This window comes from Siniperca chuatsi, linkage group LG22 (genome assembly GCF_020085105.1).
Source record: "Siniperca chuatsi isolate FFG_IHB_CAS linkage group LG22, ASM2008510v1, whole genome shotgun sequence".
Taxonomy (NCBI): Eukaryota; Metazoa; Chordata; class Actinopteri; order Centrarchiformes; family Sinipercidae; genus Siniperca; species Siniperca chuatsi.
In genome coordinates this window covers 16,309,321-16,337,306 of record NC_058063.1, presented here as the reverse complement: position 1 = coordinate 16,337,306, position 27,986 = coordinate 16,309,321, and the positions used below count along the sequence as shown (strand labels likewise).

General features: G+C 40.1%; 2 protein-coding genes across 2 annotated transcripts in view; both read right to left on the bottom strand.

Moving 5' to 3' along the window:
* Positions 1 to 14,028, bottom strand: part of LOC122870685 (obscurin-like) — a 103,636-nt gene extending 89,608 nt beyond the window's left edge. Inside the window, exons 1-6 of the mRNA XM_044185047.1 lie at positions 10,733 to 14,028; positions 10,217 to 10,249; positions 9,799 to 9,858; positions 8,152 to 8,173; positions 7,738 to 7,934; positions 6,071 to 6,340 (exon numbers count right to left, since the gene is read on the bottom strand). Of these exons, the coding sequence (XP_044040982.1) occupies positions 6,071 to 6,340; positions 7,738 to 7,934; positions 8,152 to 8,173; positions 9,799 to 9,858; positions 10,217 to 10,249; positions 10,733 to 10,835 (685 nt within the window). The 5' untranslated portion in view covers positions 10,836 to 14,028. The remainder of the gene's footprint in view (positions 1 to 6,070; positions 6,341 to 7,737; positions 7,935 to 8,151; positions 8,174 to 9,798; positions 9,859 to 10,216; positions 10,250 to 10,732) is intronic.
* A 2,547-nt stretch (positions 14,029 to 16,575) lies between these two features.
* On the bottom strand, positions 16,576 to 20,342 carry LOC122870583. The gene is made up of 6 exons (XM_044184891.1): positions 20,246 to 20,342; positions 19,736 to 19,773; positions 19,480 to 19,617; positions 18,515 to 18,769; positions 18,195 to 18,337; positions 16,576 to 17,947 (listed from the first exon to the last, which is right to left on the bottom strand). Exons 3-6 carry the CDS (start codon positions 19,559 to 19,561, stop codon positions 17,537 to 17,539), a joined length of 891 nt encoding a protein of 296 aa, XP_044040826.1. The 5' UTR covers positions 19,562 to 19,617; positions 19,736 to 19,773; positions 20,246 to 20,342; the 3' UTR covers positions 16,576 to 17,536.
* Between the last annotated feature and the right edge of the window lie 7,644 nt (positions 20,343 to 27,986).

Genomic DNA, 27,986 nt, shown 5'->3' with positions numbered 1-27,986 from the left:
CAGTTCTCTAGCCGTTTGTTTCTCTTGTCCATTAACCTGCTGACGTCTTTGGTTTTTTTTCATTTCCTGAATTTGACTGTTTTGTCTGTCTGTACGCCTACCTGACCGCTAAGCAAGTGTCTTCTAATTATACATGTCCTGCCTGTTGTGTAAGTAAAAATATAAGTATAAGCAGTAAGATGAGCTTATGTTTCCAAAGTAAAAGTACTCATTGCAATGAAGCGTAAAGTTTCAGCGAAAATCTCATCTCTCTCTTTTGGTGTCTTTCATGCTGTCAGATGAACTGAAAAAGGAAAAGAGTAAAAGGACAGAAGGAAACAAGGAAGTTCCTCCCAGTCCAGTATTTAAATCACACAGTAAGGTGGAAAGCAGAAAGTTTGGCTTGATGCTAGCGAGAGAGGAAAGATCATAAGGTCACCACAATCAATACATTTCTTCCATTGGGGGAGCACGAATGTACACAGCCAATTATTTGTCAGTATAAGCGTTAGTTTTAAAGATACTGTATGTTGGTCACAGACAGAAAGTGGATGAACCGAGATGATGACATAACATCTGCTTCTTGACAGAAGGACAGACGGAAACAAACTGACCTCCAGACCAGACGAACTTTGGTTCACTGTACTGAGTGTAATACACTGGAGCTCCTCTTCCAGCTCTGCACTTATATCCTGCTGTGTGTGTCTGTCCATGAACAATGTAGGAATCCTGTTCAGTCCCACTGCTGTTGCCAGGTAGCAGCTCATCGCTGTAGGAGTTGTCTGCTAGTTTGGGAACAGCCTTATACCAGTAGAACCTCCATCCTGCAGAGGGATCTTTAACACTGCAGTTCAGAGTCACTGAGTCTGCAGGACTCAGCCATGATGGAGACACAGTGAGGACAGGCTGGGGTTCTGTTGAAAAGAGATTTTTCAGAGTAAAAACATGATAGTGGATCAAATGCATCCTGCACAATCAGTACATACAAACTGGAAGATTTACTTTTAAAATATATATGAACCAAAATAACTTTTTAATGAGCTGTATAATATTCACTTTGAAAGAAATGTAATGTGACTTACTGTCTGATACTGTCACTGTGATGACATCACTCCACTCTGTTGAGGAATATGAGTCCCTTCTGCCCTTACACCTGTAGTCTCCACTGTGGGACTCAGTAGCTCTGCTGATCCTGTATTCACTGTTTGTTGGAGGTGTGTTTAATTTAGCTGGTGTCCATTCATACGCCCATTTAGTGTATCCTCCTCCCTCGATCTCACATCTGACAGTGAACGTCTCACCACTGAAGATCTGAGGCCAGTTGGGTTGAAGGGTCACAATGGCCCTGTTGGGAACTGTTCGTGTTCAAGAATTCACAGTAGAGATACAAAAATGACAAACGTTAAATCTACATTAAAACATAATGTCATTTAGCCATTTTATCAATCAATAATTACAAATACAAAATTGTTTTTAAAATTGTTTTAAAATGTTTCAAAAACAAATGTCAAACTCACTAATTGTGTTGATAGTGATTGAATGACTGTACTCTGTGTAGTAAACTGGGTCTCCTCTTCCTCCTCTGCACCAGTAGAGTCCTCCCTGTGAGACTCTGATTTGTCCATCTGAGAGGAAGACAGCATCTTGTGTGGTCAGGGGTTCAGAGGTTTTCTCTCCTCTGTACCAGAAGTATTTCCAACCAGATGATGATGGCTTCACAGAGCAGGTCAGGGTCACACTGCCCCCTGCTGGAATGTCTCTCCTGTCAGCTCTCAGTTCAGCCTTTGGTCTGTGTGCTGTTTAATTTAGAACAGAGACATAAAAAAGGTCATTACTGTTCCTGTGAATTCACCCAATTAAAATACCTTCATGAAAATACTAATTTAATCACTAGATCTGCACTATGACTCTTTTAATTTTTATTTTAATCTGTGAATAAATAAATATTTAAGTACATTTCAAATGTTCACTGAATGAATGATCATTCAACAAGCACACACACACACACACACACACACACACACACACACACACAACAAAACAACACACTGTGTTGGCTGGAAGTCAAAATCAATATATTTTCTCGATGAATTAAATGCAGTCCAACTTCATGTCAGTGTGATCGGATCACTCCATTCTGTTGAATACAGTTCCATGTTGTGTTTGCCCTGACACCTGTAGTTCCCACCACTGTAAACGGTAGCACTGATAACCCAAATTGAACTGAACTGAAGTGATAACCCCGTATTCACTGTGTTTTGGAAGTGTGAGCTGGTTGTTGTCCATTCATACTCCCACTCAGTGTAGCCTACTCCCGCAGGCGCCTCGGTCCTGACCGCATCGCTGTCGTGTAATACATCAGACCGGCACATACGGGTACTCCGCAGTTTGACGTGTGTTTGGGTTGCAGTTTTGACAGGTTTGTGGCCTATACATTCCTTTAGTAACAGACAAGCCTATGTTTTACAGACATGTCTAACAATGATGTTGTGAGCTTGCCTGAACCTGAGCGTCTGTGATGATAAATGAAGGCTGATCGGATCGGTCAGCCGTCACGCTCCTTCAGTCTTCCCCCGTCCCAAAACAGCGGCCAGACATTGCTTATCCGGACATTTACACATATTTGAATCACCAGGTTCCCGGGGGAGGTTGGGGACATTGAGTCCGAGTGGACCATGTTTTCCACCTCCATTGTCGATGCGGCGGCTCGTAGCTGTGGTCGCAAGGTTTCTGGTGCCTGTCGCGGCGGCAATCCCCGAACCCGGTGGTGGACGCCGGAAGTAAGGGATGCCGTCAGGCTGAAGAAGGAGTCCTATCGGGCCTTGTTGGCTCGTGGGAGTCCCGAGGCAGCTGACAGGTACCGGCAGGCTAAGCGTGCTGCAGCCCGTGCGGTCACAGAGGCAAAAACTCAGGACTGGGAGAGGTTCGGAGAGGCCATGGAGGAGGACTATCGGTCGGCCTCAAAGAAATTCTGGCAAACCGTCCGACGGCTCAGGAGGGGGAAGCAGTGCTTCACCAACACCTTGTACGGTGCGGGTGGAGAGCTGTTGACCTCGACTGGGGATGTTGTCGGACGGTGGAAGGAATACTTTGAGGATCTCCTCAATCCCGCTGTCACGTCTTCCGAAGAAGAAGCGGAGGCTGGGGATTCGGAGGCGGACTCATCCATCACCCTGGCCGAAGTCACTGAGGTTGTTGGCAAGCTCCTTGGTGGCAAGGCTTCGGGGTGGATGAGATCCGTCCTGAGTATCTTAAGTCTCTGGATGTTGTGGGACTGTCTTGGCTGACACGTCTCTGCAACATCGCGTGGCGGTCTGGGACAGTGCCTCTGGACTGGCAGACCGGGGTGGTGGTCCCTCTGTATAAGAAGGGGACCGGAGGGTGTGTTCCAATCACAGAGGGATCACACTTCTCAGCCTCCCGGTAAGGTCTATTCCAGGGTACTGGAGAGGAGAATTCGTCCGATAGTCGAACCTCGGATTCAGGAGGAGCAGAGTGGTTTTCGTCCCGGTCGTGGAACACTGGACCAGCTCTATACTCTCCATCGGGTGCTCGAGGGTTCATGGGAGTTTGCCCAACCAGTCCACATGTGCTTTGTGGATCTGGAGAAGGCATTCGACCGTGTGCCCCGGGCGCTTTGTGGGGAGTGCTCTGGGAGTATGGGGTCCGGGGCCCTTTGCTAAGGGCTGTCCGGTCCCTGTATAACCGGAGCAGGAGCTGTGTTCGCATTGCCGGCAGTAAGTCAGACCTGTTCCCGGTGCATGTTGGACTCCGCCAGGGCTGCCCTTTGTCACCGGTTCTGTTCATAATTTATATGGACAGAATTTCTAGGCGCAGTCAGGGGCCGGAGGGTGTCCGGTTTGGGAACCACAGGATCTCATCTCTGCTGTTTGCAGATGATGTCGTTCTGATGGCTTCTTCAAACCGGGACCTGCAGCATGCACTGGGACGGTTTGCAGCCGAGTGTGAAGCAGCTGGGATGAGAATCAGCTCTTCCAAATCTGAGGCCATGGTTCTTGACCGGAAAAAGGTGGCTTGCCCTCTTCGGGTGGGCGGGGAGTCCTTGCCTCAAGTGGAGGAGTTCAAGTATCTCGGGGTCTTGTTCACGAGTGAGGGACGGATGGAGCGTGAGATTGACAGGCGGATCGGTGCAGCGTCTGCAGTGATGCGGGCGCTGTACCGGACCGTTGTGGTAAAGAAGGAGCTGAGTCGAAAGACAAAGCTCTCGATTTACCGGTCAATCTACGCTCCTGCCCTCACCTATGGTCATGAGCTTTGGGTAGTGACCGAAAGGACAAGATCGCGGATACAAGCGGCCGAAATGGGCTTCCTCCGCCGAGTGGCTGGGCGCTCCCTTAGAGATAGGGTGAGGAGCTCAGTCACACGGGGAGCTCGAGTAGAGCCGCTGCTCCTCCACGCCGAGAGGAGCCAGCTGAGGTGGCTAGGGCATCTGATCCGGATGCATCCTGGACGCCTCCCTCGGGAGGTGTTCTGGGCATGTCCCACCGGGAGGCGGCCCCGGGGAAGACCCAGGACACGCTGGAGGGACTATGTCTCTCGGCTGGCCTGGGAACGCCTCGGGATCCCCCCGGAGGAGCTGGAGGAAGTGTCTGGGGCGAAGGAAGTCTGGGAGTCCCTGCTTAGACTGCTGCCCCCGCGACCCGGCCCCGGATAAGCGGAAGAAGATGGATGGATGGATGGATGAATCACCAGGTAGCGTTAGGCTAAGTGTTGTCTGTAAATAACCAGCTGTATGATGTGGGCTGAGATGTAGTTGGAGACAACAGTCATGTTTACTGCTGCTGCTCTGCTGCAGCCATGACTGTCCAGCAGCCTCCCACTCAAGCTATAACGTTAGCCATCCATCAGCAGTAGGGCCTAACTGTCAGCAGCAGCATTTTACCACACTGACAGTTTCTGTTCATGTATCTAATGTGCCTCAATCTCACTGTGAAAGCTTTGTTTATTAGTACGGCTGTTTGTAGTTTCACTGTAGTTTCTCATGTTAACATTCATTCCTGTACATTTCCCTGTGAATGATTATATTTTAGAAGCTGCAGGACTCTGATTACTGGCTCCTTTTCAGTTATTTTGTTCCCACACTAAAAGAAAAACAGAATCTGTTGCTGTCTGACCTGAAGAGAGCTACATAATTGTTGAAGAAACAAGTGTTTTCTGTTGCCTTATTTAGATAACATTTCCATTATGATGAAAGACGGTCCAACTTACATAAAACTGTCACTGTGATGACATCGCTCCACTCTGTTGAGGAATATGAGTCCCTTCTGCCCTTACACCTGTAGTCTCCACTGTGGGACTCAGTAGCTCTGCTGATCCTGTATTCACTGTATGTTGGAGGTATGTTTAATTTGGCTGGTGTCCATTCATACGTCCATTTAGTGTATCCTCCTCCCTCGATCTCACATCTGACAGTGAACGTCTCACCACTGAAGATCTGAGGCCAGTTGGGTTGAAGGGTCACAATGGCCCTGTTGGGAACTGTTCGTGTTCAAGAATTCACATTAGAGATACAAAAATGACAAACGTTAAATCTACATTAAAACATAATGTCATTCAGTCATTTTATCAATCAATAATTATGGATACAAAATTTAAAAAAAACAAATGTCAAACTCACTCATTTTGTTGATTCTGATTGAATAACTGTACTCTGTGTAGTAAACTGGGTCTCCTCTTCCTCCTCTGCACCAGTAGAGTCCTCCCTGTGAGACTCTGATTTGTCCGTCTGAGAGGAAGACAGCATCTTGTGTGGTCAGGGGTTCAGAGGTTTTCTCTCCTCTGTACCAGAAGTATTTCCAACCAGATGATGATGGCTTCACAGAGCAGGTCAGGGTCACACTGCCCCCTGCTGGAAAATCTCTCCTGTCAGTTCTCAGTTCAGCCTTTGGTCTGTGTGCTGTTTAATTTACAACAAAGACAAAAAAAAGGTCATTACTGTTCCTGTGAATTAACCCAGTTAAAATACATTCAGAAAATACTCATTTAATCACTAGATCTGGACTATGACTCTTTGGGGTGGAAGTTCAAAATCACAGCATTTTCTCAATTGATTAAATGCGGTGAAACTTACCCGACAGTGTCAGTGTGATCGGATCACTCCATTCTGTTGAAAACAATTCCTTTTTGTGTTTACCCTTACACCAGTAGTTTCCACCACTGTAAATGGTGGCACTGATAACCTGATCACTGTGCTTTGGAAGTGTGTCTGAGCTGGATGTCGTCCATTCATACTCCCACTCAGTGTCTCCTCCGTCCATGATCTCACATCTCAGAGTGATCGTCTCTCCATAGTATATCTCAGGCCAGTTGGATTGCAGAGTGACAACAGCTCTGTTTGTGACTGTTCATGATCAAGAGGACCCAAATGATTGAAAAAAGGTTAAACATCAAACATGTTTTTAGTGTTAGTCTTAATCATTATTCATAAATACACAATGTATTTTTTTCAGCATTTTGTATTCCATATCTGAGGCCAGTTGGGTTGAAGGGTCACAATGGCCCTGTTGGGAACTGTTAACATCAGAAATACCCAGTTAGGATACAAACAGGATTAAAAACTAATAAAAGTAATCGTTCTCCGCTATAACCCTTATGGTAATTATGTGAATGCATGTTGTTTTATTCTGCAGCAAAATTTAAAACCTCATACAATTACAACTCAACAGCCATACACAACAATTGCAAATTGTTTAAAAGAAATGACTCAAAGGCCAGTAAAGTGCCAAGCTGTGTTAATACCAGCAGCTGCTCAAAGAACAGAAGAGCTCACAGAGGGTCACAACAGTCTCCCAGAATACCAGAATACTAGTAGCCTTCCACAGGATGCATTTAGTACATTTAGTACTTTTGACCCCAGCAATATGGAAGAACATTTTGTTGTAAGTCTTGTGTCTAACATGTAGTTTATCATGCAGGCTGGTTTCTGAAAATGTAAAAAATGGTTTCAGTAAAAAGGTCTATGAACAAGTCAGCACCTTTTTATTTAACATTAGGATTTAAAGTTTATGCAACTTAAAATCTTGATAAATAAAAACATGTTGTTGGCATTAACAACATTTATGTTTGCCATCCAGCAGAATTTGTCATCAATTACCCTGTAAATCTGAAGAACTTTCAACATTGTTTCCAATGATTGTGTGTGTTCCCAATTATCTTTCTTTATGAACACTCGCTTAAAAAAGATGATTTGCATCAGATACAAAAAGGGAGCTAACAGAGGAAAGATGTTCTACTGCTATGATTGTGTTTCCTGCCTAGAAAAACAATAAAACAAGGAAATAACTGCAATGGGCATGCCATCAAAAGTGTATTCACATTGTTACAACACAATGGAAACACTTGTTTAACATTATGTGTAACATATTGTTTAAATGAACGGATTTGTTTGCACATGTTTATTTACACAATCAAACTCCAGACAAAAGGGAATTCTACATGTCTGCAGCCCCTTGAGTGGTGGCAGAGAGGCTCAACACACTGCAGCTTAAGAAAACACATGCAAGTTAAGAAACATATTCAACAGTTTGACAACACATACACGGCCGCAAATACAGAGGACACAAGAAAATAGAGAAAAGTCGTTCACAACAGCACTAAGTCTGTAAAAGGCACCAAAAAACAAGCAGAATGTGTTGCTGTGTGACCTGAAGAGAGCTACATAATTGTTGAAAAAACAGTGTTTTCTGTCGCCTTATTGAGATAACATTTCTATTATGGATGAAAGATGGTCCAACTTACACAAAACTGTCACTGTGATGATATCACTCCACTCTGTTGAGGAATATGAGTCCCTTCTGCCCTTACACCTGTAGTCTCCACTGTGGGACTCAGTAGCACTGCTGATCCTGTATTCACTGTTTGTTGGAGGTGTGTTTAATTTGGGTGGTGTCCATTCATATTTCCAATCAGTGTCTCCACCTCCCTCAAACACACATCTTTATCACAGGATTTAAAGTTTATGCAACTTCATCAAATCTTGATGAAATAAAAATTTGACATTAACAACATTTATTTTTGCCTTCCAGCACAATATGGCATCAATAAATCTGTAAATCTGGAGAACAATTTTTCCACCTCAACTTCCTTATGTTCACAACTACATTATTATTAGTAGTAGTAGTGTTGTGTATATTTTTCCTTATGAACACTCACCTCAATGTAGAAGCCATCCCACCTATTTAACATGTGGAATAAAACACGACAAAGCCATTTCAGCTACTGTACAACAACAAGTCCACAAATACTGCATTCAGCTGTCATGTGTTTTACCCGATTCCAGATGTTTATAAATAAAACTGAGCAGCATTAAGGAAGCATCCTCAACTCCTCTTGTGTCTGTACACAAATCGAAGGAGGCCAAACAAATAGCCCATTGTTGCCATGACGAAGGATATAATATAATTATATTATTAATAGATATTTTTCTTCTTTTCTCAGAGAAGTAGGAGGTACTGGGCTAACATCATTTATTCATTAGGGTTCGTCTTTTTCTTCTAACTAAAAATGGATTTCTTCCACTAACCCTGACTCCAGACACTTTCTGCATGTCAGCAGCCCCTTGAGTGGTGGCAGAGAGAGAGCAACACACTGCAGCTTAAGAAAGCACATGCAAAGAGACAGAACACAGTTTGACAACACAAGCACGGCTGCAAATACAGAAAATACAAGAAAATAGAGAAAGCTCGTACACAACAACAGAACTAAGTTTCAATGCAAAACAAATTCCTCAGGGACACGCTGGCAGTCAGTAAAAGGCTGATGTCTCATGGACATTCAACATTAAGTTGAAGCTGTAGAAGTCACACTTAATTATTAATGATGTTTACTAAATAAGTACTTTTACTTATTTCTGTAAAACAGCTACATACTCACCTGCCCTGTTTGCTACATTACTGTAACAGTTAGAATAATATTGTTTTTACAGGATAAATAGAGGATGGGTCGCATTATCAGATTATTTGTTGTGAAAGCCATCTATAATTTATATGAATCTCTTGATGTGAACAGCTAAACGCTGCCCTTCTTTTCTTCTTCTCCTTCTCTGATGATGTTTGTGACAGTTGGTCATTTAAAGTAGATAAATCACTGCAGATTATAATGTGTCCTGAGCTTCATACCACATGCTTTCTGAGAGAGAAACTGTCAAAAAAATAATAATACAGCGTAAGCCGGTCGAGGTTTAAGGTTTTGGAACCTAAAAATAAGATTGACTTTATATTTATATTCATACAACATATAAACACAGTGCCAAACATGATGATCATATCAACGTGGCTCATAAATAATTAATATTGCTGCTGCTAAACGTGGTGGTAGTGACAAGAAATGCACAGAGGGACTTTATTACTCCTACATACAGACAGACAGGGCACACAGGCTCACTGAATGGTTTGATGAGTATGAAAATGATGTGAATCTTTAGTTATCGCCTTCACAGTAACCACATCTCACTCCAACTGAACATCTCCAATAGAGTTCAGAGACTTGGAGAATCTATGCAAAGGAGCATTGAAGCTGTTCTGGGGTTTGTCCCAAAACCTAACTAAGACACTTTAGGCTGGTTTATAATTCGTGACCCATCTGTACGTGAAGCATCTGACAATTTCTGACTACAGCGGCTCCCAGAGGTAACACCAAAAAACACACTGTGGCAGCCAGCACACCATGTCACTACACAAAATGAGTGAGATGATGTGAACCGCATGCTGACCCTTAATTGCCTCCAGTGTAATTATTATTAACGATATAACTCATTATTATTGACATCTTTGGGCAGACTGTTGTAACTGACTGTATCACCTGTTGGTCCTGTCCCCACACCAGAGTCCTCAGCGCTCCTCTCTTGTTCATCATCCTGCCCTGTTAAGATGATCAGATGAATGTGTGAAAAGGAAATGCATCTGTATGAAGGTAACGAACTCTTCTGTAAATATACAGTTTGACATCAGGGTCAGCACAGCATCAGATCTCCCTACATAAATGTGCATACTAAACTGCACAGTTAGAAAAAAAAGGTAAATACTGGGGTGCAGGGGAGTTTGGAGGAATATGCAAGTTCACACTCTTGGACACTAATCTAGTCATTTCATCATTTGTATTGCTACATGGAGTAAAATGATACATACAGACACGGCAAAACACAAACACAAAAAGAGGATATGAGCAAAATGTAAGAGTGAGTAAATATGTAAAAAATAGAAAATAGACAATTGGTCACCTTCAGCATGTCCGTAGAGGAGTGTATTCAGCACTAAAATAAAGATTAAAACTTCATCAGACAATAAACAAAGGCATTCAACATCCAGCTGGAGCTTCATCACTATTTCTTATCAATCAGCAGTTTCACACATTTCTGTGATGATATTCTGTAAGTTGGTAAAGATGTAGGACACAAATAAAAAACCTCTTTAAAATGAAACATGTAAAATAAAATATGCAATAAATTATATTCTAAAAGCTACAGTATATATATGTAACAATAACAATATCTTAGCACATATAAAGAGTTTCCCCTCTGGGATCAATAACTTATTTCTGATTTCTGATTCTGATACTATACATGCATTGTGCAAATGTGTGTGTGCAAAAAGTAGTGCAAAAATAACTAGTCCAGCAGTGTATTTAGCAGTCCTCCACTCTGAACCAACCCAAATCAGCAACCAAGATCTTGTTGATAAAAAACATGAGTCTGCCTCTGAAAGTCACAAAGTTGGAAAGTCACTGATGTACTCACAGAATAAGCCCAGCACACAGAGCAGAGTGTGCCCCATCTTCACATCCAGCACGGACACTGTCGCTCTGCTGCTCTGCTTCTGAGAAATTGTTCTACTTCGCATTAATAATAATGCAGCAGAAAGAGAGAAGAGAGAAGTTACTGTTCATATCAATGTGAGAGCAGCATTTTTCTCCAAATTCTCCTTCTGAGTATAGCCTGTCTGTTCTTCCTTCCCTTTTATACAAAGCTCAAACAACTGCAGTGGCTTTGACCGCAGCATACTCTGACAGGTTTACACTTCCTGCCCTCTACAAAAATATATTAGCTTGTCTCATGTGCAAAGGTTTGTTCCTGGTCCCTAAAAATGTTCAAGTAAAAAATGGCATAAACAATAAGTGATTATTGCACATCAATGAGACATTAAACCATTGAATTTAATCATATCACATCATATACTAACATTTTATTGTGTTTATGTGTGCATGTTATGCAGTACGTGCCCACTGTTCTTCCACAGTGCCTGTATTGTGATGAGGGTGTGTGTTGTGTTTATATATAAAGTATTCAGACACCTTCACCTTTTTCACATTTTGTTATGTTGCAGCCTTATGCTAACATCATTTAAATTAATTTTTTCCTTCATCAATCTACACTCAATACCCCATGATGAAAAAGCAAAAACAGGATTTTAGAAGTTTTTGCAAATGCATTAAAAAGAAAAAACTGAAATATCACATTGACATAAGTATTCGGACCCTTTGCTATGACTTTTGAAATTTAGCTCAGGCGCCTCCCATTTCTCTTGGTCATCTTGCAGATGATGAAATCTCAGAGACAGATGGGTAGAAACCTGACAAATCCAAACAAACCTGCTGGTATCTCATCATGAAGATACTTTTAAGTTTGATGCTGACATATAATTTACATCATGGAGTGGACAGCAGAGAGGCAACAGGGGATTCAAGGCACAGAGCACAGTAGGAATTTTCATGTCTTCAATTAATTTAAAAGGATTCAGGCTGAAAATCGGTAAAGTTTTAAATATTAAGTTTGTCTCCACAGACAGTATGTTATGTCACTGTATGTCTTTAAGTTTTAGGTTTTTTCCTTACTGTTCTTCCTTTCTACTGTTTCAGATTTGGAAATCGATTTTAGTCACCCACTTCCTGATTTTTTTTTTTTAACCGGCACCACCAGAGATGGTTTTACATAAAAACCTCAGATGCTAAAAAAACAATAATTTTATTGTCTATGACAAAACCCATAGAGTCTCAGCTACTACTAATGCTACAGAGACTAGCTGGAAGGGGGACAGGGCCTTGCCTCTCTTCACGCTCACTTCTGTTCATGAGACTGTTTCTGTTTTGTTCGAGCTCAGTCACTTCCTGTGTGTGAAGTCGTGACCAAACTTGAAACCAGGATCTAACTATAAGGTGTGGACGTGTGAAGTTTCTGTGCTGGGGCGATGGGATACTTTTCTCCACAGTACTGCAGTTCAACTTTGTGATTTAAGCTGAAGAATGAACATATTTTCAAATAAAATGCTCCCAGCTGGTTGAGAAATGCCATGGATTAATGAATGAGTGTGACACCTGCAGTTTCATCTGTCCCTTCAAAACTGTGCTGTAGACATGTAGGCACTTTATTAAATCTAGAAGGAAATGTATTTATTTTATATATTTTAAACCCTTGACTTTAAACCCTTTATGCAGCAGCTTTTACAAAAGCATCAAGAGTTACTGACCCTCGGCGAGACAGCAGTAATCTACAGGATGATCACGTCTCTGTCAAGAAGGAAATGTAAATGTCTCTCTGCAGTCTCACAAATCATGTGACCTCCCCAACACTATTCATCAATTTACTTGAGCAATGCATTATGTTCGATTCTAAACGTATTTATAAGCTATATATTAGTTAATTTTATATATTAGCCTGTCTCTTGTGTAAAGGTCTGTTCCTGGTCCCTAAAATGTTAAATAATAAAATGGCCTAAACTGATTATTGCCCATCCATGAAACATAAAACCATTGAATTCAATCATACCACACCAAATACCAACATGTTTTTGTTCATTTGTGTATGTTATGCAGAATATGCCAACTGTTTTTTGATGAGGGTGTGTGTTGTGTGTATATACATAACTAAACAAACCTCTGCTGCAGGTAAAAAACTTGCTACAACTGCAGGTAACAACAACAACAACAGAACAAGAACAGTTCTTCTCCAACTTCTTCTTTACTGACATATTAACATCAGTACATTTAGAATATAAACATCGTCTGCATATACAGAAATAAGACTGGAAGTCCAAATTGAATAATACTTTAAAAATAAGCTCATAATAAACATAAACAGTATTCTCCCTCTCCCATTAGTCTCTGCAGCTCTGGACATATTTCTACTAACCTGTCGTCCAGTTTTAGTCCATTAAACTTGAAGGACGCCACATTAAGAAGTCCGCTCCTCTCCACGCATCAGATGATATAATGTGTGTCATATAGTTACACACTTTTGTGGCTCCGCACTAAAAACAGGGGCATTAACATCCAGATTCTTGCAAATATCAAGCAGAGATATGAAAAAACTTTGTCTCCACCGCAGACCACTGGGGAACTGTTCGTTATGTTTCCTTCCTGAATACTTTCAGAGCAAAAGTGTGAAAGCAGGGGGCGGGTGTGGGGACTGTCTCATCCACTGTGTAGGAATCAGAATAAACACAGCAATGTCTTGCCTTCAGCAAGGCAATATTTAGGACAAAAACTATCATTTAAATCTATCAGCACAAGGTTCGGCCTGAGGTGCACAGATTAAAAGAAAATGAGTGGTGCTCGGAAACAGAACAGCAGAATAAATTGCTAAACTTCTAAAATATCATTGGTGTTTAAAACATAAATCGTGTCAGCTGTGCAAACAGCATTAATGGTAACTAACAGCAGGCATCATCACCCAGGACAGCTTCAGCGTTCCTGGAGGACCCAGGATCAGCACCTTGGACAGCGACAGTAAAGATCCACCGGAGCTGAACATGAAATAACGAGAACAAATATTGTGTGAAATGTTCGGTTCACAGTAACCTTGTTGTGATTCAAAAGCCTCTGCACAGATAAGGTCACATGGTACTGACTGAGGGCAGTCCCTCATGTAGCATTATCAAAATGAACAATCAGCACTGTGAGGCCCCTAGGCTACAGCCTATCACTGCCTGTGCATTAATCTGTGCCTAGGTCTGCCTTCATTATCTACAATTAGGTGACTTGATGTAACAAAAATACCAATATGAATAAAAACACTTCTGTAGTTATGTAGTTTCAAATGTTTTCATCCACACCTCTCTTGATTTGTTGCCTGATGCACCACTCATTATGGATCTAAAACAAAATCACAACTTCATTACTGAAGCACAGATTTACATGTACAGCTACAGATCCAAAGTGGACCCGCTGTAGCACTCCAGGCTGAACAGATGCATTTTACTCTCAGGAACTGATGTTTATAAAGAATTTCATTTCCAAAAACACCGTAAGAGCTGAATAAAAACAAACAAACAATCATTAGACATTTGCCTGCAAAAGGTATACAAATATCCATAAATCTATAAACGAATACACATTTGCAATTAATTGGCTTACATCATAAATAACGTGTAAATAAATCACATTTTAGCAAACTGGCTAATGTAATAACCTATATGAATTTACGAATTGTTTTAATTACAACAATCTCCTTTTAGAGTGCGATGTTAACTACTTTACATGAAACACCCGAGTTAACAATCAATTAATTTTGGTAAAACTGACGATCTCAATTTAGAGAGAAAAACGTAAATTAATTATATAAAATGACCAAATAAAGTGCTGATTTACTGTAAACAATCTATCTGGAGTGCAAATCAAGAGAAACACTGACGAGGCAATAACAACATTAGCTAAAGAAAGAGATAGCTAAAACAAACACTTCAAAGTCTTTCAAAGTTTACCACACAACATAAAACTAAAACGGTACCTTGTGCCCTTCAGCCAGGAGCTAAGATGTAGAAAGAACACTTTTTAAACAAACATTTGTACAATGAGTACGAAGGGTTTATCCTTTCTCTCGTAACGTTAAAGCAGAATGACGCTTCACGTAAAAAGTGCGCCAATGTACACTGCTGCACTTCCTTTTAAGACTTCAAAATAAAAGCATGTGAGGTAAAAAATGTAAACACTTAATAAAACAAATAAAAATACAATGTCCACATTAAGAATGCAGGAAGAATTATTAGTCAACCAAAACAAACAAAGTAACATTTGGCACAAGTTCAATAATAAAGTCCTTTCTTGTGAAAGCCTTTCTCAGGTATTCTATGGAAACACTGCCCTCTATGGTTGGAGGTAAAGATGACGGCCTACTTCAGTGATTGGGGATTTAATGGTCATTTACACCCGCCCTCCCTCCTCACTGGACTCTGTGCCACTGAAACCAACTGAGTTACAGATACAAGTGCAACAGAGGCTAGCTAGGAGGGGCGCCAGGACTTTGGCTCCCTAATAAAAATATAAGGGTGCTGTGTGTCATCTTACAGTATGCTACGATATGTATGTCACACAGTATGTAACACATTCACTTTGATTACTACATCCAAAAATTCAGCTGTTCCTTGTTTGACTTCAGAATAAAGAATTTCTTCAGGTTTCAAAATTCAAGTCTGGAGTTGGGAACCCAGGGTGTAGGCTATAGGCCTATTATTATTGTTATTATTATCATTAGTAAGCTCCATGGACTGCTCCATGTTCAGCAAAAAGCATACTGTACCATACACGACAAGAGCATCTACAGGTCAGTAAAAAAAAAACAACAATAATTAATTCAATGATACAAACTGAATATCAGCTGTCAACAATAGTCTTATAATCTGTTAGCAATCAGTGCAGCTCAAATCACAATATATTTAAAGGTGGGCAGTCAAAATAAACAAAGCGAAACAGGATAATATTTTTAGCTGTGAAAAAGTCAAAGAAGTTATCAGGGAGTGCTACAGCTCTCAGAAAAAGGTGTCCTTATGGACTCCGTCCAATGATATGTTCCAGTTGTACTTAAGATATGAAGTATTTAGGTTACTTATTCATTATGCATTCATTTTGTTTTCTGACCACAAGATCTCGGGCTGCTATGCATGAGTTTCTTCTGAGTTTTTTTTACAGCCACCTTTCAAGTTCACAGGAGGTGACTGTTTGATTCTCTAAAGACAGATTTGGGGTGGAGTCTCTTAAACATTGGATGATAAATGGCATTGCTATTTAAAAGAAAAAATGTAATCCAAACATACTTTGTACAGTATGTTGAACTGTCCTGATTTAATCTCACACCAGTACACTGCATTACCATCCTGTAAGCTGTGGAGGCTGCATGTAGATCCAGTCATTGATCCCCAGTCAGAGCAGTCTAACAGGGAATCTTCTTCATTACACCTCCTCACCGTCCACTTACTCAGGATTCACTGTTACAGACAATGAACAGTGGTCTGAAAAAGAACATATATTCAGTGGTTAAGCAAGAAGAGAAATATTATAAAGGCATTTAAAATAAAAAATCTCTCTTTGTCCAAGGTGAGCAAATAATAGATCTCCACTGGTGTGCATACCGGCACCACACTGGGATCCTTTATCAGAATTTGTGCTTTGGGCAAAGTCAGAGCTACATTTACAAAAGACAGGAATGGTGCAATAAAAGAGGCAAACAAGAACAATATATCCTAACTATCTGTTAGATAAAGCTGGGTACTGCAGCTTTGTCGAAGCTCTTCCTTAGAAAAGCATCACCTTAAAATAGTGAGACTGAATGAATGAGAGAAATGATACAGAATTAGCAATTAAGATAGTAAGTAGTAGACTGAATATATTATTATTGAGTGAATCAATCAAACAATCAAACATGCTCACCTACAGACCGGACAAACTTAGGTTCACTGTAGTGAGTGTAATTCAGTGTCTCCTCTTCCAGCTCTGCACATACAGTACATCATTCTGTGTGTGTCGACCAATGAACAATGTAGGAATCCTGTACTGTATATTCAACTTTTGAAATCACATAAGATGCTAAAATGCAAGTCCTTTAGTGATCAGTGTAACAGGCTTCTCATCTCTAGTCTGTACTGACACTAGCAGAGACAAACAAAAATTCCAAATAGGGTTTTAAGGAAAGAGTGACCAATTTTACATTCTAATGCCGCAGTTAAGCTCTGGTTTACTTTTTGGTTTTGCATGCATCATATTGGAATAGCTGACATTTTCTGCATTCTGTGTTTTTCATGATCAGGTTTTAATGCTTGGTTTGCATTGCAAGTAGCTAATAATGATGCTACTAATATGAAATATTTTCATTAACTCCTGGTTGAATTATGCATGTCTGAAATATATGTGTTAAAGTAGAAACTCTCATTTTTCAGCTGATAGTCTGTAGCTTACTGCTGCTGCCAATGACAAAATTAGATGTTACAGTACATGCTGTTATAGTGGTGGGTCATTCATGAAGGGCAAGTTCAGTTCAGTTCTTGTGCTTGCAGTTGGCAATGAGCATTTATGTGTTACAATGAGCAAAGCACACAAATGTTTACAATGGAAAATGAAGAATAAATTGCATTATTGAAGAAAATGTATTTTTTATAAAAAACTGAAAGAAAACAAATACCACAATACCATAACACTGTACCAAATAATTGCATAATCCATTACGATGGGTCCTCCAGTCTCAAGTAAATACTGCATGAATGTCTATCTCTGCTCTCTAACAGGCTTGGTTCACTTGTCATGTTCATCTCTTTGGCTTCTGAAAAGCTTGTTTGACCTATTGGTGGTGCTGTGACTTCAGATTTTTTGGCTTTTGCAACATACTGTACACTGTGTCAATTTGGGTGGGGTGTTCTGCCTCATCCACGGTGACCGACTGTGAAGTCAATGCCTCTTGTATCTTCTTGTGTCCTTTCGTAGCTTTACTGCCGTCACTCTTTCCAAGAGAGGCATTCACATTTGCTACCTCTAAAACGCTGTAGACAGTATCTACTTTCTGACTTTGCTTGGACCCCAGTTCCTCTCTTGGGCTGATGGTTGGGCTGCTGGTCTGGCTGGGCTGTGCGGCATCCACATTTTCATAAGAGGCCTCAGATTGACCGGAAGAAGACGTGGAGACTCTTGGCACAAGTTGGGGCTGTGCCTCCACCGGCTGGCTTTGTGTTAACTGAGCACTAGATGTCTGTGCCTGGAAATAATGCAGTAAAAATAGGTATCAGTCTTTTAAACAAAATGTCACACACTATGATAAGACACCTCCTAGCATTAAAGTAAAACTCAATTTCACATCTTAAAGAATTGTTTTAGTTGCAATCATCTCAAAACATTTTCTTCAAAGGGAGTACACCATCCTGTCATCAAATTCTTCTAATTTTACATCCTCAAAGTGATATCACAAAGATGTATTTAAATATTGCTTAGTAAATCCGGCTTACCTGATGGTGATTATTTTTGGTTGAAAGCCCCTTAGCCATATAGAAAATAAATACACAGAAGGATACACACATTGCAATAACTATCATTATTACAATGGGTAGTTGTGGTGTCTCTTCATGTCCAGGATTAGATTTATTAAAGCCTGGAAAGACATGAAAACCCATTTTAGCAGATAATACCCACAACAACTGAATTATTAAAATGATGAGGTGGTGGCCCAAAAATGACCAAGAAAGAAAGAAGTGAATATATATTTTCTGGAATTAAAGTTAGGTGAACCTCAGACACAGACTACTTAAAAACATCACATAATTCTTACACTTTGCCTCTATGCTTTCAGAAATGTTGCTTGTGCTGACATGGTTGTTGCCAGTGCAGACAATTGATCTGTTGTCAGCGGAGATGGTGATGTTGACCTTCCTTAATGATCCCTGAGATGTGCTGCAACTGGCTCCATCACAGACAGACCACACCCAGTCATCCTGGATGGAGCAGTTGACTCTGATGTTGCAGAATCCAGCAGATTGGTTGGAGGGCATTACTAACATCCTGATGACAGGTCTGGGAACAGTTTCTGCAACACCCAACCAAGCAGATAAATGAAAGGCATTAGATAATTTGTTAGCACCCTCTGGTGGCAAATAGTAGGAACCACAACATCAACATCTAAACAAGCCTCAGACAATGCCCCCTGTCTAAAACAAGTGAACATACTTCATAGACAACATGAAGTGTGCATTTGCCTCCACTATATATGCATGTATAACTGCACTGGGTCACCAAATTTACATTAAGGTTCAAGCCACATGCTCTTTATCAGACATTTAAAAGATAAGACATAAAACCCTAAAATCATGGGAAACTGAAAGAGCTGTAATAAGGGGAAAATTTAACTTTTCACATATTGTGTGAAATGCTAACATGAAAATGAAAAGGGATGTATAATGGCGGATGCCAACAATGTAAAATGCCTACTGTGTATTTTCCCTAGATCTTGTGATGTCCTCTTTATTCGTAAACTGGACAGTAGACCTTTTTTGAAGTCACAATAAAAAAAAGTATATGCATTTAAAGGGATGGCTAAGGTTAATTACATATCATATCATGTTCATGTTTAGAAAGGTTTGAGAAAGGTTGAAAAGTTCTAAGGTTTAAGCTAAATACTGCAAGATAAAGAAGCTTTGTATGTATCGTTAGGACTCCCATACAAATCTTAAATAATGAAATCTACAGACCAAGAAAACCCATACACCGGCTAAAGACAAAGCACTACTTAGAACTTACCTTCAACAATATGTCTGTGGAGCTCAGTTGATTCTTTAAAGTTTAAATCAGTGATTGAAACTTTATAGATGCCACTGTCCATCTCAGTGAGTTTCTTGATACACAAGGAGTGGTTCCTTGGATTATAATCCACTTTGTCTGTGTAAGAGGGTGTGATGTTTTTATTATAAACAATAAAGTTATCATTAAAACTCCACCGAACATCTTGATATGGTGGTGATTTTCCAACTTGTAGACATAATGAGCTGTTTTTCACCCGGTAGTGCAACGTTGGTTGGTCCTCTGCTGTAATACCTGACAGGAAACATTACATAATATCATTGAAAGAAATGGTCTTGGAATACATTACAGCATATTACCTTAAAAAAAGTTACATGCAGCAATAATGTGATTAAAATATCCCAAGATACATCATGAGCAGTGTTTGTAAATCAAATTCCCTTGCAGCTTTTAGTTTTTTGCAGGACAGATACTGACGTTAGATCAATTTTCAAGTTTTTGTAATGCTGCATGAGAACCAACGAGCAAAAAGGCTAAATTAATTAATTTTATCACCTAAGAGCAACGTATTAACTTACATATATACATACATACATTTCCTACATTAACTTAAAAAAAACTACTGTATATGAAAAATTAGACTACTGCATTAAACATAGTGTTATAGCCTGTTTCTTTATGAATCATCACATAAATAGTTACAAAAATGATCAACTGGTTCTGACATTTAACATGCAAGTGACAATGCAATTTTTATTCGTCTTACCTGCAATAATCCAACAACTCAGAAAAAGAAGCATTTTCAATGCACTCAAAATTCTTTGCACGTAATGTCTGAAACTGTTGAACAGGAAACAAATATGGGTTTGATGCATGCAGCACACCATAAATGTAGCAATGATAAGCAGGTGTTAGATATCTTTCAAAGGGCAGGAAACGGTAGGATGTGCAAGCTGTTCCAATGAAAGACAACTAACACGTTATTTGTTTAAATTAATTTGAATGCACCCCACATAGCATAATCTAACCACATAACCTACATTGTAAAACTAACATTTTAAAATTGCTCTGTTTATTCACAGTCCCTTATTTGCGGTAATGTTACAGTAATGTAGTTGCATTTTACAAAGTCAGCATACAGCCTTTCTTTATCCACGATTCTATTCTATCTATAAAGTTGAAACCAAAATGCTTCCATGCATTACTTCTCAGATGTTTGGTGTCATGGTTAAATGGTCAGCATGGCAGAATTTGGAGAAGTCATTACAGATCAAAGACTAGTACGCAGTATCTTGTCCATTGTGTGTGCAAGTACCATAGATTCACTTCAGTCTTTCTCTTGCTATTTTACCACCACTTTCTTCTACAGTGATTAAGGAAGCTGAGACTTTGTCTGTTTGGCGTAACAATTTCTTTATTTCTCGCTCCCTCTTGTTGCGAATGTTAATTATGTCAATGACGGTCCTCACAAGGATATAAGTACAAGGATGTGTGTGTGTGTGTGTGTGTGTGTGTGTGTGTGTGTGTGTGTGCATGTGTGCGTGGGCTGATGGGTGTTGAATGTGATATGCAAACAAACAATGTGACTGTGGGGTTTTCCAGTGGTTTGTACAAGAAAGAGAGCAGATTTTGTGAGTCAATCTAATTGACAATCTTGCACTCAAAAAGATGGCAGTTACAGTTGTTTTGTATCTGAAACAAACGTCTTGTCTTATTATTTTTCAACAATACACACGTTAATACATACTTAAGGGCACTATAAAGGCAATTTCTGCCAATTAGCTATGTGCTGCATTATGGGTCAAAGAATTACTTGCTGAGATGTCATCAGTTGGGATTTCGAAACTCATGGAAACTCCAGCCAGACTTCAGACTAATATGAAAAAAGCACCGTGGTAATACTATAACATTGGGGACAGAAATTTGGTCACTACTATAATAGTACAATACCGTGGTAATTTTTTCCTGTACTATGGTAATGTACCATGAAGGCGGTGACCAAATTACCATAATATAGTACTATGGAAAAACTAGCATTCTACTAAAATGCAACACCATAAACATAATTGCTATTACATATAAAGCTACCCAAGTCAAATTGGAAAATAATACAAATAACATGAATTCAAATTACATGTTTTGTCTGATACAGCATACAATATTGATTGCAAATTACATTTCCTGTGCTCTTCTTTGAGCAAAAAACCTGTGCTCCAAAGGGAAAATGTATATGACAGCACCTCCACTCTGTGCATATTCAAAACTGTTGTGTTGTACCAGGAATTAGATGTACTAGATGAAGGAATGCACACATTTGCTTGGCTAACACAACACCGCTGCAGCGCGTTGCAGCAAAAGTTGAGCCAGGTTCAACTGTGCTTTTTTTTGTCGGCGGTTCAAATGTTCAAATGAATAATGGGGCTGTGTTTGTCATGCAGTGCTGTAGTCTGTCTGAACACAAATATCACTGCTTAAGCAAAAATTACCATCGCAAGTTTGTTTATGTTGTTTCTGCCATCTCAGCAGTTAAACAGAAGTCATAGACTTGAAGGCTAAAGGAGCATTTCTGAAACATTTGTCTTACTTTTACTAAAAAATATGTTTATTACAATAAACCACTTTGACATGATTTTTGACTGAAAATAATATGACTAAAACATAAAACAAATTTGAAAATGCAAGAACATTAAATTTTGTCAATGATAGAGCTCGCCAAGCTTCTGTCTTGCTGTCTTCTGACTTCAGCGTCCCTGAGAGCCAGTTTTCAGGAGGTGTAGCCTGGACAAAAAGCAAAAGAAAGACTTTTTTTAGCATGTGAAATAGATTAACGGGTTATTAAACAGGCAACCCTCTGATATGGTGTCTATTGATGAGCACAGACTCACTTCCAACTTGCAATCTGTTACTTCCTGCACATTTTCACTGCAGCAAAGTTGACAAAGTAGTTAGTGTGGCCAACATGTTATCATATCTCTGCATTGTTTATTTCTGGCCAAAACTGTCAAAACCTTTTGGCTTTATTGAATAATAGGAATATATTGCCCAGTCCTCTATTACTTATTTCTATCACTGGCTTTTTTTCTGTTTATTTTATAATAAACCCTACCGATTGTAGCACCCCACCACCCTTCGCTGTGTCTAAGACACCACAGACTGTGTTTGGACTGGAATACTAAGGGCTTTTGGGTTTGTTACTCAGCTAGGTAGCTACTACAAGGTTTACCTAATAGAAGTTGAATTATGACAACCTAACAGAAATGCCTACACGCCTTAAATTCAGGCCTAATTATTAATTATAACTGTATCTTCTTTCAAATTACTGACCCCAGACAACATTATAAAAGGAAAATAATTTTAGTTTACTGACGGTTTAATGTGAAAACACAAAATAATATTAATTAATGTTATTATGAATTTAACCAATAAATAAAATACCAAGATAATACAAATAAGGTCCCAATAAAACAAAGAAATAAACCTTTAAACTATCCTGGAGAGAGCTTATGGAGGAGAAAAGGGGAGCAGCAGGCGGTAGCGGAGGCTGACATCTATGGAATCTATGAACTCTGGTTCAGACTACACAGCGTTTTTGTCTGTTAAAATGGTCACTGTGTCAGATTATTGTCATCAGTTCATGCCCTGACGTGGATTAGAGACATGACAGTGGGTGCATCACAAGTTTCACCTGCGATGGAAACCATGCGAGGAAATGTGTTTTATGAGAAATGAGACATCCTTTCCTCTGTAGCGTCACTTGAAGCGACGTTTCTGATCACAGCTGGATCAGCTGTCAGTCGGCTTTAACAGCTATAGAGACTTTTGATGGAGTTTGTGTCTGCACACATGTGCACTGTGCTAATACTGATAAAGGCACATAGTTATCACTGCCAGAGCAGCAGTGTTTTCTCTCTGTAGCCTGTTACCTGTTTAACACACACCTGCACATGAAGAACAAGCTGCATTCCGTATTTCTACAGTGTACTGTGTCCTGCTCAGAGGCACAGGAATCATTTCTACTGGCAGAATGCCTTCACATTATTTGCATCTGTATTTATTGATATTCTGATTTTTAATTCATTAGTGAATAACCCAGAAAATGACTATGGTGTCCTCACTCATTGCTCCTCAGAGATCCCTCACAATCCTCCTTGGAGCACAAATAGAGTGTTGCAGGGATGATGTATTTTTGTAGGCCAACCCGGAAGCTAGCACCAGCGGAAACCACAACAACTTTCATAATGACATACTATCTGGAACATGTATTTTTCATATATTGAATGAATTGTGTGGAGGTTTTGTATTTGTAAAACTTTCCTCAAGCCGAGAAAAGCGATTTAAAAATTGTCATCACAATGTAAAGTCTATGGGCCGAGCGGGAACTCATGGGCGGGTCCAGCAGGAGAAACACTACTGCGCATATTTAGTGGGCCGCATACCCCAGAAGTAAACCCTGAAGCTAAAAATCGTTTTTGGCGTATGCGTTAGGGGAGCAATTCTCATTGGACTGAATAGGCGCCATCTTTGGGTAGGGTCCAAGCTCACACTCAACTCCTTCACTTATCTACTAGTCACACAAGCTAACTTAAAGAAATTACAGCTCTGAGGTGACCAATACACTTAAAGCTAGAGTGCACGACTTTTACATATAAATGAATGTCCGTTACATTCAATCCCTTGCCAAACGAGTTCATTCGAAGCTGATTAAGCCTATCACCAGGTAAATGTCTCTGCGTTTGTAGGTATACTAGAGTTATTAAATCTGGTGTCTGTGGTGACATTCCCACGCTGGCGCACTGTTGGAGAGAATGTTTATTAAAGAGAATTGTTTATTTTGTTTATTATGATTGTATAGTTTGTGTTAATATGCTTTGGCAACGTTGTATTGTATGCAGTCATGCCAATAAAGCTGCTTGAATTAAAATTGAACAGAGATGAATGAAGCAACTCTCTTTTTACATGGCTCTGGAGCAACCGTAGCGATGGAGCAGACTACAGCAACTAGGCGTAAAACCTATGAAATGTCTAAGAAAAGTGTATGAAAGTGTGTGAACATATTTCTCACCTTTTCCCTGATGGTCTGAATAAGTCACTAAATTTGTCACTAGTCGCTTTTTAGAAATAAAGTCGCTAAGAGGGTCTGAAAAGTCGCTAAAACTAGCGAGAAAGTCGCCAAGTTGGAAACCCCCCAGCCCTCCCTGTTTCTCTTTCTCCCCTGTTTTTTTTTCTTTTCAATATCTTATTTTGAGAAAAATAACCAGTATGCCAATCACAACAGTTATCACTCATGAGCACAATAATGGACAATAAAAAACAGTTGAAATCTGTTTATCTTATTTTATTTGACCTAAAATATTCACCTATGATATTATTTAGAACTGAAATATTATTTATTTGAGTAACTTTCTTAACTATTTACATTTCATTTGATCTAAAACTGAATTACTTTCCGTTTTAATGCATCTCTTAGCTGTTTTACTTAACTTTATTTTGAACTAAATTATTTTAATACATTTTTTTTTAATATAACGATTTTGGGTTTATACTATAATGATTTTACAGGAATGTCCCTATCACCACCACTCACCTGACGTTAATACTGCATTAATTACAATTTATCCCTGCGATACAAATACAGTACCTTTTAACTAGCAGTTAGCGAGTGGCTAACATTAAGCCAAAGGCTAAGCTAACGTTATTTTCTATAAAACACAGCCCTGGCTAGTTACTGTGACTTTAGAATAGCGTTTTTTAAGCTAAGGCTAGCTTAGGTTAACATTGACTAAAAACTGTACAGTTTGGTAGTAGCCTAATATTTATGGTATTTATGTGGTTTTCTAGGTAAGTAGTTTGTTGTTAAGCTAAAACAAGCTTTCATTTTTAAAATAGGACCACTAATCTTATATTGATATTCGAATACTAGCAACGTTAAGTTATAAAACGGTGTAGTCCCTCATTCGTCCAGGAGTGTTCTATCGTAGAAAAGGTTTCAGTCGTAGTCATCTGGACACTGTTTTCAGAATCAAGACGTTTCGGCTCCCATCCGGAAGTCATTCTCAATTGTGAAAAAATTGGACGGGAACTGGAAATTTAAGCTACTCTGAGTTACATAAGCCCTGCCCTCAGGAAGGAATCTGCCTGAGTATCTGTTAATAGCTAGTTTCACCTGAAACTGACCTAATAGTTTCAAGATGGCCCAGTAATCAGTAATCAGGCCTATTGTTCTCTGGCTGCATCTACTTCATCACTGCTAAGTGCCTGATTGGCATGTGATAGGCGTGACCAAGGTGATAATACACTCTGATAAACTTTGGGCAGATTAAATCTCAGACCACCATTTCTGTTCAAAGAGGGGTTCTCTTTCTTCACAAAAATGGCTTCCTTGACGCTAATCAGGCACTTAGCAGTGATGAAGTAGATGCAGCCAGAGAACAATAGGCCTGATTACTGATTACTGGGCCATCTTGAAACTATTAGGTCAGTTTCAGGTGAAACTAGCTATTAACAGATACTCAGGCAGATTCCTTCCTGAGGGCAGGGCTTATGTAACTCAGAGTAGCTTAAATTTCCAGTTCCCGTCCAATTTTTTCACAATTGAGAATGACTTCCGGATGGGAGCCGAAACGTCTTGATTCTGAAAACAGTGTCCAGATGACTACGACTGAAACCTTTTCTACGATAGAACACTCCTGGACGAATGAGGGACTACACCGTCTTATTTTGAAGAATTTTGGGCAGAAAACCGTGGATCTGGTTCGGGAACTCGAAAACACAGCCAGGAAATTAGCAGACCACAGGAACCATCTCCGTTTTAATCTAAGATGCAGGCAGAGCAAGATTATTCCCAAGAGCCTACAGATTAAACCACCAGTAAAAGGACACAGAGCAGAGAAGATTTGGAGAAGAAACCTGACCCAGATGCTTAGTGAAAGGATCAGGAAAACAACTTAAGAATAGACAATTTGAAGAACAGAATAGAATTTTTGCAGAAGAAGTTATCAAGCATTGTCCCAGAAGAAATCCTCAAGAGAGTGATGGACTTTACACAGGTAGCACAGGGTGCACAACATAGGAAGAGCAAGGAGCGGCAAATTAAGAAATTTAACATCCTTTTGAATAAGAAGAATCTAGGAAAGGACCAGCACAACAGGAGATCAGGGACTGAACAAAGTGAGACATGTATTAACAGAAACAATTGGATCAAAAACTTATCAGACCGCATACTGACACAGGCAGAAAAAGATGTGCTCTCCAAAGGGCTCAACTTTTCAGTTACATCCAACCACATCCCTACAGTGGACTACATCACAGCCACCGAAACAGCCATTAGGAAGAACAAGATGACTGAAGCAGAGGCTGCAGACCTGAGGCTACGTGTCACTGCAACATTAAAGAGTGCCAAACCACCTCCTTCCAACATTACATCCGAAGAGAGGAGGGCACTCTCAGCACTGCAGAAGGATCACAGCATAAACATTCTACCAGCAGACAAGGGTCGCTGCACTGTGATTCTGAACACAGCCGATTATGAAACCAAGATCAACAACCTTCTTGAAGACACAACCACATATCAAAAACTTAAAAGAGATCCAACCAATGGCTACAAGAAGAAGGTTATAGACTGTCTACAGAAGCTTGAGAAGGAGGAGGTGATAGACAGGCCTCTGTACTACAGACTATACCCTGGGGAAGCCATTCCATGCATCTATGGCCTTCCCAAAATTCACAAAGAGAATGTTCCACTCAGACCCATCTTGTGCAGCACAGATTCCATCACATACAACATAGCCAAACATTTGACTACAATCTTGGCTCCGTTGGTGGGGAACACAGTACACCATGTGGAAAACACACAGAAATTTGTGGACAAAGTGAAACATCTCCAGTTGGACCCAGATGACGTTATGGTTTCTTATGATGTAGTGTCCTTGTTCACTTGCATCCCAACCTCAGAAGCAGTGACAGCGGTGATGAGAAGACTGCAGGAGGACTCCACCTTGCAGCAAAGGACCAAGCTTACACCTGAACACATATGTAAACTATTAGACATCTGTCTCAACACAACCTACTTCCAATTCCGGGGACACTTTTACAGACAGATTCACGGTTGTGCTATGGGCTCTCCGGTCTCTCCCATTGTGGCCAACCTGTACATGGAACAGTTTGAGAAGAAGGCATTATCCTCGTTCCCGGGCACACCACCAAGTCATTGGTACCGTTACGTGGATGACACCTTTGTGAAAATCAAGAAACAAGACTTGGAAGCGTTCTCAGAGCATATTAATACGGTGGACCCCAACATCAAGTTCACGCGTGAGGATGCAAAAGAGAACCGCTTGGCCTTTCTTGATTGTTCTACTCTCAGAGGAGAGGACGGAAAGCTCCAGATAGAAGTGTACAGGAAACCAACACATACGGATCAATACCTGCTCTTTGACTCACACCATCCACTACAGCACAAGCTGGGTGTAATCCGGACATTACAACACAGAGCCAAAGAAGTGCCCACA